Genomic DNA, 12,289 nt, shown 5'->3' with positions numbered 1-12,289 from the left:
ATAAATCTGGAGGATAATTCGCATGATGATGATGATAAGGCACATAACTAGGAAATTTTTACTAATATATCGAAGTAAATTTTTACTAATATATCGAAGTAAATTTTTAGTGCATCAAGCCATCAACATGAAGGTTTATATAGGCCTTGAAGTTGATATGTTGTATACATTTTAAATTGTGTAGCTGACTTATAGTGAATGTGCCAGTTTATACATGTTGAATTTTTTTTGTGATATTCCTCTTTGCTAAACATTATTGTGTGCTATCTCTCTCACCTAGCGTTCTCTGCTAGGGTTTACTTTCTAGGGTTCTAGAAAACAAGCTTCAATCTGCCATGAATATGGATATACTTAGCTGGAATTACAGAGGCATCTGCAACGACACAACAAAGTGGGATTTGAAGGATCTAATATCTCAAAATCGTCCCCAAATCGTCTTTTTCTCTAAGACAACAAATACACTCTTAGTAACTTTCGATTCTGCATTTGGCCTTAGGGATTCCACACTCAAAAGAGGTTTTGTGCGAAGGACAGTCAGGGTGTCTATGTATGTTCTGGATTGAGGATGTCAGTGCGTAGGAGATTGGTGGTGCTCCGGGGGATCCACACTGGAATTGACAAGGTTTTATGGGTACGCTCGCATCTCAAATAGTGATCGATCATGGCAGCTGTTGAGAAATTTGCTTGATTTGGATGCGTTACCATCGATCTTTATTTGGGATTTTAATGAAATGCTTAATAACAGAGAGAAGATTGATGGCCCTATTCGGTCAGAGAGACAAATGAGAGGATTCTGTGAAGCCTTTGGTTACGGGGACTTGCTCAACCTAGTATTTCAAGAGGCCATGTCAACCTGGTGGAATTTAGAAATGCAACTGCGTTTAGATAAGGCAATGCACTCCTTGCTAGTATGATATTTTTGGGCATACCAGTATGCGACACCTTCCTCCAAGCAATTTGGACCATATTCCGTTATTGGTGAATGCAAGTTCTGTTCCGTTACCAAAGAGGTCACGCTTCCACCACTTCAAATTTGAAGCATATTGGCTGCAGCACAAGGATTGTGATGGCATCATGAAGGATGCATGGGCTACTGATGTTACATGTCAGCCTAGATATTGCGTTGCTAAGAAGATAGAGTATAATCGGATCAAATTGGATAACTGGTAGAAACGGACATTCAAGGTCCAACAACAACAAATGATGGGGGTTCGGACTAGACTTAAAGAGTTGATAGATGTTCCAGTTTCGGAGGCAGTTCAAGTTGAGAAGAAGGGTTTGATGGAGTGACTTCAATTGCTAGCTCTTGTCACAGGAGGAGTCATTTTGGCGACAAAGCTCAAAAGTCACTTGGTTGAAGGAAGTGGATAGGAAGAGGAAAAATATGATTCAGGGTCTGTTTCATGAGAATGGGGTTTGGTGTGAAGATGACAAGGGTTTGGAAATGGTCGTGTCTTCTTAGTTTACAAAAATGTTAACGACTTCTAACATTGATTTTGAAGCTGTAGAGACAAATCTTGCGGCTATTCTACCCTGTGTAATGCAAGAGATGAATAAGCAATTATGTGCGCCATATTCTATAGAGGATGTTCAAGTTGCGTTGTTTCAGAAGTACCCCACGAAATCACCTGGTCCGGATGAGATGTGTCCACTATTTTTCCAACATTATGTCCCAATATTGAGGTAGATGTTACTGAGGCAGTCCAAAACTTCTTGCATTCAGGTCAACTAATTTTACTCACATTTGCCTTATTCCAACATATGTTTGATTTGAGGCCCGTTGCATTATGCAATGTGATTTACAAGATATGTTCCAAAGTTATTGCTAATAGGCTAAAATTATTTCTACCTTTACTGATTTCTAAATTTCAAAGTGCTTTCGTCCCATGGCACATTGATTGCTGATAATATTCTTGTGGCGAATTAGATAGCTTACTTTGTACATAACAAAAGAGAAGGCAATGAGGGGTTATTTATGGCACTTAAACTTGACCTGAGGTATGATCGAATGGAGTGGACTTTTCTTAAGAAAGTTCTGGACCGATTTGGCTTTGCGCATAATTGGATTGAGATGGAGATGCGATGTTTCTATTATGTGAGGTACTCTTTCCTTGTTCATGGGAAGCCTTGGGGTATTGTTGTTCCTAGTATAGGTTTGAGACAAGAAGATCCTCTGTCCCCTTATTTGTTTTTGATTGCAGTTGAAGGGTTATCTGCATTTTTTTTTTTTTTTTTTTTTTTTTTTTTTTTTTTTTAAGAAGGGGTTTGGAACCCAGCCTAACTGGGAGGCTCAGCCCCACGCCCGGATTAAATTATTGAAAAAGAGAAAAATTGCAAAAGGGAAAGGGGGACTAGACCAAAACCTTTCCCATAAAAAGAAAACAAAAGAGAAAAATCCAACCAAATCAACGATAATGGAGGACTCCTAAGGCATCATTACGAAGCTTAGAAAAAATCTCCATTGGAGGCGTAGGGAGCCAGCAAAGAGAAGGAAAAGTCAATCCCAAAATCGCCAAGCAATCTGCCACTGAAATGCCTTCCCTATGAATATGAAGATCTAAAAGTAGAGACAAGAAATTAGCTGCACTGTCCTGATCTTCATGTAGATGCTGATGAAGCTAACTATGCGCACAAATTCCTGGGGTTCCTGGGAAGGAAGCCTCTGAATATGAATATGACAGGCCAACATAATCATCTCAGCAACCTGTGAAGCGATAATTTGGGAGTCCCAAAAAATCAGCCTGCAAGTACCTGTGAAGCTCTGCAGGAGGGCTAGGATACCAAGTAAATGAGTGCTTTGAAACACCTAAGTTTGCCATCTTATCAGCAGCTGCATTCCCTTCCCTAAAAATATGAGTGCTCCGAAATTGCATTTGTTGAATGTTCTTCAGGCAGTTTTGCCATCTAACTCTCAAGTCCCATGGAGGAGAGAAAGAAATGGAGGAAAGAGATGCTAAAACACTAGTAGAATCGCTTTCCAACCACAGAGTAGTCCAACCTCTGGTGAAAGCAACTTCAATAGACACAATAACCGCACAAAGTTCAGCATAGAAGGATGAATTGCGACCAAGAGGTTGACAAAAACTCCCTAAATAAACCCCAGAGGCATCACGAAAGACTCCCCCACAAGCTGCAGGACCAGGATTACCTTTCGCCAGACCATCAGTGTTAACTTTGACCCAAGGAAAGAGGGGGGGATGCCATATGACACGTTGAATCTTGGGCGCATTACGGGGCTTGGGGCACACCCCAAGGGAGGATAATAGGCGGGAATCAAGGACGCCCTTAAAGTGACCAGGAACAAGGGAACCAAATTGCCGAAGCCATGCCATAATTGAACAACACAGTGTAGAAAAGATAGGAGATCGATCATCAAACCTGAGTCTATTTCGCGCCTTCCAAATTTCCATGAAAGTAAGCAAGCCAGCTGCCAACCACAAATTATAAAGCTGAGGGGAGAAAACCTTGTGACAAAAGCCAACCCAAAAATCCAACAGAGAGCTATAAGCAGGAAGTGAGGTTCCAAACTGAGTTGCCAGCCATCCCCAAAGATGTTGGGAAAAAGGACAATGTAAAAATAGGTGCAACGCTGACTCTGCCGAACTGTTGCATAATTGGCAGATGGACACAACCGGAATCCCACCTCTTTTCAACCGATCATCAGTGGGCAAGCGATCAAGGAGAATCCTCCAAGCCAAGAAAGAATAGCGCGGAGGAATGAAGGAATGCCAAATAGTAGAAGCCCAGTCTCTCAAAATAAAGTGACGTCTAAGCAAGTTATAAGAGTTAGTGAAAGATAACTCTCCAGAGGCTGTAGACTCCCAAATTAGCATATCAGGTTCTGTGTCTAAAGGGAGACAAATATCAGAAATTTTTCTGTACAAGTCTGGAAAGGTATCTAGGAAAAAAGAGGGGAACTGCCAAGACTGATCTGAGATGAAATCTGCCACTCGTAAATCACTGAATCCTGACCAGTCGAAAAAACCCAAAATTTTCAAAATTGGATCCTGAAGCCATTTATCTTTCCAAAAGGACACTGAACGACCATCTCCAATAATCCAACGACAATTGTGGGTGATATGAAGAGCAATAGAACGGAAGCCTGGCCAGATTGATGATTTGCGATAACTCACTTTGGAACTAGATACAATAGGGTAACGAGTTCGCATATAATCACCCCATTGATTCAAAGAAGTGAAAGAGTTCCATGCAAACCTTAGAACAGCCGCAGAATTAAGAGTTGCCAGGTCACGAATACCAACCCCGCCCTCTTTTTTCGGAGCACAAACTTGAGTCCAAGCAACAGTGACAATTTTCCGAGTCTCAATATTTCCGGACCATATAAAATTACGCGCCCAAGTAGATAACTTCTTCACAAGGTAAGCAGGCCATTGATACACTGAAAAACTATGAAGAAGCATACTCTGAAAAACAGATTGCACAAGTTGAGTACGCCCAGCCATAGAGAGAAGCCTCCCCTGCCAACCCATTAACCTTGACTTAGCTCTATCGGCAATAACTTGGAGATGACAGCTGCGGGGTTTTCCACAAAATATAGGAACTCCTAGATAAATAAAAGGTAGACGACCTGCATGAAAACCCAAAATACGTTGAACTGTACCTTTCCTATGACGAGACCTAACTCCAAGATAGAAAGTACTTTTCTCCGCATTAATGAATTGCCCTGAAGCTGCACTATAACAGTCAAAAAACCCACGCAGACGTTTAAGAGAGTTTTTGTCCCCACGGCAAAACACCATGAGGTCATCTGCATATAACACATGAGACGGTGCAGTGCAATTTCTGGGAAAAGAAATTGGCTTCAATTGACGGGTTTGGAGAAGTAGGTGAAGACCCCGGCTGAGAGCCTCCTCTGCAAGGCAGAATAAGAGTGGAGAAAGAGGATCTCCTTGTCTAACACCACGAGCACACTTAAAAAAACCTTGAGGAGAGCCATTGATTAAAAGAGATAATCTAGCTGAGTAAAGAATAGAGCTGACCCAACTAGTGAAAGTAGGAGAGAACCCAAAATTGCTTAAAACTCGGAGCAGAAAATCCCAATTCAGAGTGTCAAATGCCTTTGCTATATCCACTTTGATTCCCACATTTCCACCATAAGCCTTTCGGTCCAATAAGTTAAAACATTCCGAAACCATACCAATACAGTGATTGATACGTCTACCAGGTAAGAAGGCAGATTGCTGAGGAGAAATTATGCGTGCAGCAATAGACCCCAAGCGAGAAGCCAAAATCTTCGGAATGATCTTGAAGAGAAAATTGGCTAAGGCAATTGGGCGAAACTGAGTAATAAGTTGAGCATTTGGGACTTTTGGAATGAGAACTAAAAAATTGCAATTCATGTTGGGGAGGATCCAGTTTTGAAGAAAAAATTGACGAACACATGCCACCACATCAGTACCAACAATATCCCAACAAGCATGATAAAAAGACCCTGAAAAACCATCAGGCCCTGGAGCACTAGAACCATCCATAGAAAAAACTGCGTTTCTAATTTCCTCAGATGTAGGAATTGCAGATAGCACCACATTTTCATCGTCTGTCACCAAAGATGGGATAACAGAACAAACCTCATCCACGTTTGTAGAAGGGGAGGAAATATCATAGAGATTCTGATAAAAAGCCACAGTATGTGCTGCAATGTCTGAAGGGTCAGTAAGTAACCGCTCCCCCACACGGATAGAAGACATTTGACCCTTTGCTGCACGAACCTTGGCATAAGTATGGAAAAAAGATGTACTTCGATCCCCATCAGTAAGCCACTTAACTCGAGCTCTATCTTTCCAAAAGGTTTCTTGCAACCTGAGAGCATTTAAGACTGAAGACTTTGCAGCAATCTCATCCTCAAACTTTTGATCAGTCATGCCACGGGTCGCGATATCATGTTGTATGGTGACTAGATTTTCGCGAGCAGCAGCAACGTTTTGATGGACATTACCAAAGACCGCTTTGTTCCAATCACGCAGACACTGTTTCAGAGCCTTTAGTTTCTGCAAAGCAACAAACATTGGGCAGCCACAAAGTTGAAAGGAACTCCAGCAATTAGACACTACTGCATGAAAATTTGGATGCTGCAACCACATAGACTGAAACCTGAAAGGCTTAGGACCACTTGGGGAGAGTTTTGAAGCAGAGAAAATCAGTGGAGAATGATCAGAAACAACACGGGGAAGAGCAACACAGCTAGTAAAAGGCCAAGCTTCAAACCAAGTGGTATCACAGAGACATCTGTCCAGACGAAGCTCAACATGGCCACGGGTGCTCCAACCATTTGACCAAGTAAAGAACAAACCTGAAGTATCCAAATGAACAAAATCACAAGTATCTGACATACTTTGAAAATCTGCACAAGAGAGGCGAGAAGGAGATGGGCCTCCCGATTTCTCGTGGGCTCCTAACACAGCGTTGAAGTCACCAATTACCATCCATGGGATAGACGTTTGAGGACGAAGAGCATAAAGATGTTGCCATAAATCCCTGCGTTTGATATAAGAGGTAGAAGCATATACAAAAGAAAGTTGACTGGGCTCATTATCAAGAGGAACCTGAATTGTAACCTGCTGCTCGGAGTTGGAAATAATCGTCGGATTAGGAATATGAAAACTCTTCAACAACCAAAGATTTGGAAGAGCCGCACCACAATCATTAGTTGCAACAAGATCCAAATTCAAAGAAGACCAAAAAACTGCTGAAATTGAGGTGAACTTTACCTTTGGCTCAGCAATGCAAACAAGATCTGGTTTGTGAATACGGCAAATATTGGAAAGCTCGGATTGAGAGTCATTGTTTCCTATTCCCCTAATATTCCAGTAAAGAACCTTCATTGATTGTACTTTTTATTCTTTGTTCTGTCCCTCTTTGGATAAGGGTTTTCACGAGCAAGAGCTAGAGTAGCTTGTCGTCTTTGTTTCTTCTGTTGAGACTTAGAGAGAACCGGTGTGAAACCATTCTCTGTATCTCCGTTATCCCCATGACCAGTAATTAATGAGACATCCTTGGCTAAAGTTGCAACATGTTCGAATCCCGGGGGAGCAAGACCCGTAGCTAAATCTGCCAGATCAATAATATTTTCCTCTTCCACCATATCATGCCAACTCTGACCACTATGTGAAAGGGGGTTGGTTGGCTGGGCAGTACTATAAGCATTTAGCTCCATGTTGGAGCTCACATCATCATCACACATCTCAACTTCATCATCCTCATCAGAAATATTGACCGAAGGGTCCTCCAAAATAGTTGGACCAACAACTACAACAAAATCATTAGGAGTAGTGTCAACCCCTGCTTCAGTTTCCTTATTTGCAAGGATGACAGAATTATTCATATTGATAAGAGGAGTTATGTTGCCTCTACAACATCCAGCCTTCCCGTTGGTTATGGGTTCAATAATGACCAAATCTGCAATACGATCCAATTCCTGGTCAATGGCCTCAGTGAGAACATCTTCTGCAAATTTAGTAATCTGTTCATGGTTTGCAACATCAGGGGAGAGTTGCACCTGAGGAGTAGTGTCCAAGTTTTGCTCAGAAACATTGTTTACAGCCGTCCTGGGACGATACTCTTGACGCCCAATGAGAGAAGGCTTTTTAACTGCCTTTTGTACTTGAGCATTTTGCTCTTTGTTAGAGCTCTTCAAGGCCCTGCATTGGTCAGCCATGTGGCCAACCCTCCCACAATGAGTACACACATTCTCATAGACTACTTCAATTTGAAAACAATGAGTTTCACGCTCAACCATCAAAGAAGGTGGTAGTTCACCAGCAAGATCCACATCAATTAAGACTCTAGCAAAGTAGCCAAATTGTCTTTCCCTTGTGGCTTTATCAATGTGCAATGGACTTCCGACCCCCCGAGCAATCTCCATAAGATGTTGTTGGTGCCAATAATCTTGGCTCAGACCATAAAACCTAACCCAAATTTGAGCATGAGTTTGTGGAAAGGAAACTCCAGGTACAAAATCTGGTTTCCACTGAGTTAGGCGAAAAATTCCATCCGGAAGAGTACAAGTACCTCCACTCCATACCCTACGCAGATCCTCTTCTGTGGCAAAATGAATGTCAAAGTAGCCTTTACCAAGAGGCACAAGACGCCATGGCTTTGAAGGCTGCCAGAGAGCAGCTAGAAATCCTTTTAGGGCATCAGCCTTAAGAGGTCTAGAACCCTTACGTAGAAGAAGACGACCAATAAGATTGGTTTTGAATTGCTTCAATTGCTCCTGATATAAGGATTCATTGATCTTGACATAAATTTTATCCCCGCGAACAACTGGGGATGGTAGTTGGCAGAGAGATATAGCAGCCTCTGTTGAGTTGGCGAGAATAGATGCAAAAGTGCGTGATTTTGGGGCTGTTGTAGGAGACGCAGAGGCCGTGTCCAGGCCTCCCAAGAATGCCCAGGGACATGCAGCCATATGATGCTTGAATACTCAAATTATATAGTTTTCCCAATGCTCCCAGCAATACAGATGCATTCAGTTTCAATTGCAGAGAACACGAAAGACATCCAAGGAAAAATTAAATTTCATCCGGTCACCATCTACGCTAGCCTATGTGCACGCCGGGAATGCTACTAGAGTTGTTGTGCTCCACATTTAATAGAAGGCGAAATTGAATCTAGTTTTTCTGGAAACTAACCTGACTGCAGGTCGGTGGTGTGTCGCAGATGAGCAGTGCCGATTAGCAGAGACACATAAAGCCTTTGCGAAGTGTGCTCCTAGTGAAGATGATGGTGTCCATCTCACCAAGATTGGAGGCCGGACGGCATCAGGGGAGGTCGCCTGAAGGTGACGAGTCGGTGGCGGCGAGGATGGGATCTGATTTGGGTGTGCTCAGAGCCGAATGAAAGTAGGAGCTCGATCCCTTCCTGATATACTTCAGCCCGGGCGCGTCTGCTTCTTTCTCTTCTCTCTTCTTCCGCCTTCGTCTGGATTGCAGGTGGTGGCAGGGCTGCTGGGGCGCTGCAGCTGGGCACGCTGGGATCGGGGCAGAGGCACCGGGGAGCAGGTCGGGTCGAAATCGGTTTGCTGCTGAACAGGACGGAGCCGGTGTGGGATTGGGGTCCCCGATCTGGACGGAGACGGTCCGGACGAGCTCTCAGGTTTTTCCTTCAGGAACCCCCAATCCTTCAGTCAAATATTGATTTTTGGTATCAAGGGTTATCTGCATTTACTACGTCAAAAGCAGGAACTTGGTTTACTGCCAGGTATTGAGGTATGTGATGAACCCCTTCTGTGAATCATCTTCTTTTTGCAGACAATAGCATGCTCTATACTAATGCCCCTATAGAGGACTGTTACCAAATTCAGGATGTAATTGAAACTTATGGGAGAGCTTAACGTCACTCCAAGATTAATATTTCGTAGTATAAATGGGAAATTTGACAAAACCACAATAATAATCGGGTAGCAGCAGAAACATTGTATATTGCTAGAAGACATACAATGGGAGACTCAAATAAAACATCTAAACCTTCCGAGGTACTACTTTCTGGGACAACAACATACAGTTCTAACTCAAATATATCGTATTCAAATCTAATCAAATCAAATGTGATGCCTCCCATGATTCATGATTGGAACGACACTATTCACATAAGCAATACCACAAAAAGGATAAAAAGTGTGTCTAGTAGGTGGAAAATAATCTGGAATATTTTGAATCAGAAGATAATTGACATTTTTGTTGATGAGGTTATAGTAGACAATATAATTTTCTCCAACCCCAAGAATTTCGTTGCTCTTCCAAAATGCCAATATCTTTAGTGGTAACCTGTAAGGAAAGTACTCCACCTATTCAAAAGTTAATTGTTTTGTCCAAGCACCTTTGGCATGGCCACAATCATCCCCCACCCGCATTGTAGCTTTGTGCCCATCCACAAAATGCAAGCTGAAAAGAGCAACAGACATTCCACACCGTAAGATGCAATGTAAGGTAACTGAAATTGTTAGATTCTAGTGGCTCGTACGGTAACAGAATATCATGAAATACCTCATCGCTCGTATCAAACAAAATGATCGATTGCCCAATGCGTTCGTCCTCTTCTTTGTCAGTGTCGTAGACACAGAAGAATTCCTTTTGTTGCTCATATCCCGACCAATAACACATTCCCTTGAAGTATAGCTGAAACGTATCAGGCCAAAGGTAACTAGTTTCCCTTTCCAAAGAAAAAGTCTTGATCTCTCTCCAAGAATCAGTTCGCATGGTGTATACTACTGCTTTTGGGGGATAAACAATCACATGTCCACCATAATATTCCGGATCACCATAAAATTTGGAATCAGAAAATCCAATGTCAATAACTTTGTAATCTTTAGACTTTGGATCATAGCCAAACCCCATGGTTTCATTAAGTAGATGTACTGGACGCAGGTAAGCAAATTCTTTGAACATCCGGCTGCGCGGTACCTTGGACCAATCTTGAAGGAATGGCTCCTCCGGAAGAAATTTAAATTGATGAATTGCAGGATTCCAAAGACACACTTCACTAGATTTAGCTAGCCTCTGATGATAATCGATTAAAGCTAGACAAACAATCCCATCACAATGGCCTATAATACGAAGTGATTCGACTACCCTTGTAGGAATAGTGAGGTCTTCCACACTAGAAAGATTGGTGCTAAGTCCACCATTACTGTTGTTATCATTTTCATAGCGAAAGTTAAGCACTGAGAAAACCATTTCAGGCTTTTTAGTGTTTGTGTCCTTGCAGACTAAACGCTTGATAAGGACACAGGGAGGGGGGTTGTTGTGTTTGGAAATGGAGAAGGTGCTTAGCTACGAACCTGGGACTGGTGATGAGATTGTACCACCATTTAGAGATGCACTTGAATCGCATAAGAGATTTGGGAGGCAGAGTTGATAGGATTTGTTCCACCACATTTTCTTCAATATTTTTGCAGGACTGTGTCAGTTCTGCTAGATCTGAACCCTTCTCAAGTGCCATCCTTCTGCAATAGAAGAAATCAGATCATAACAAAAAAAAAAAACAAAATTAGTGGCGGGGAAAATCTATCAACATAAACGAAAAAGAACAAATTCAAAAGCTGCTTAAATATGAAAAATAGGAGTGCTAACTAGACATGAAAAAGATTCGGAACTACCTTGGTCCTTAGAAGTTAGCCAAGGAGGAAGTAGAGATAGAGAAATGCAGCAGCGGCACTAAACGGGGGGTGAGGGATTGGGAAATGAAATTGTGATGAGATGATTAGGTTTAAAAGGGTTCTGCATGTGTTCTGTTCTGTTTCTTTCTTTTGGTACATAAATGAAATTAATCTCAAATGTAGGATAAAATTATCATTCAGGTAATTTCCTTTTTATAATATTGACTTAGGCAATTCTTTTTAACTTTTTACTTCTGACATTTTATTCTTACTGTTGGATTATAATTTGGATAGAAGACGTGAATATAATAGGCAGGGACGTAGCCAGGAATTGAAAATGGGTTAGGCTAATTTTAGCTATATAGAAAGAGGAAGAGCAAAGGAAGCATGATAAGCAGGCTTTGATAAACAGCACTAAGGACTAATACTCGAGCAGCACTAACTACACTCACAAGATAACAAAGATATGAGATTTAAAAATAAGAAACAAAAAATTATAATTTTAACTAAAGGGCTGCCAAACAAGCAAATCTGGGCACTTGGGTTTCTAGCTAAAACCCCAAAAATTAAAGCCATCAACTCATGAATACAGCAGACTCACATGCACCCAATTAAAACAACATGCAACTAAATCACTTACTTCAGTACAGAACTTAAAATGAAACCAAATGGATTAGTGTATAATTTCCAGGAAACAAGAAGAGAGATCAGACATACCAGGTCACAGAAATTCTTTCTAATCAAGGGAAAGGGAAACTAACATCTTTGCTACTACTACCAGATTGCATATATTCCTCTCATATGTTACATTCCAGCAAATCATATTAGCATTACATATTGCTGAGAAGTAGCTTTACATTCATACGTTACATATTAGAATACATGGCTGCTCTAAACGGACGGAATGAAATGTAGGAATTCTACTCTGACAGATAGAATTAAATGGCTACTCTAATCTGCTCTAATGATTCAAAAGATCAAATATCAAACTCAAACTCAACACATCCAATTGCAGATCATTCAAACTGAACACATCCAATTCCAAGCAATCAAAATCGTTGCAGAACTCATACATTAATATCAACACATCCAATTTCCAGAATAACCAAAACTCATAAAACCAAAAAGAAGAGAAATTGGTACCTGAGATGATGAAGATGATTTACGATGGCA

General features: G+C 41.5%; 1 protein-coding gene across 1 annotated transcript; it reads right to left on the bottom strand.

The window, feature by feature from the left end:
* Positions 1-9,332: 9,332 nt before the first annotated feature.
* On the bottom strand, positions 9,333-10,694 carry LOC133719925 (uncharacterized). The gene is made up of 2 exons (XM_062146119.1): positions 10,005-10,694; positions 9,333-9,902 (listed from the first exon to the last, which is right to left on the bottom strand). The coding sequence occupies exons 1-2, from the start codon at positions 10,692-10,694 to the stop codon at positions 9,855-9,857; spliced, it is 738 nt and encodes a 245-aa protein (XP_062002103.1). The 3' UTR covers positions 9,333-9,854.
* Between the last annotated feature and the right edge of the window lie 1,595 nt (positions 10,695-12,289).

The sequence above is a fragment of the Rosa rugosa genome, chromosome 7 (assembly GCF_958449725.1).
Source record: "Rosa rugosa chromosome 7, drRosRugo1.1, whole genome shotgun sequence".
NCBI classification, from domain to species: Eukaryota; Viridiplantae; Streptophyta; class Magnoliopsida; order Rosales; family Rosaceae; genus Rosa; species Rosa rugosa.
This window is presented reverse-complemented; position numbering and strand designations above follow the sequence as displayed.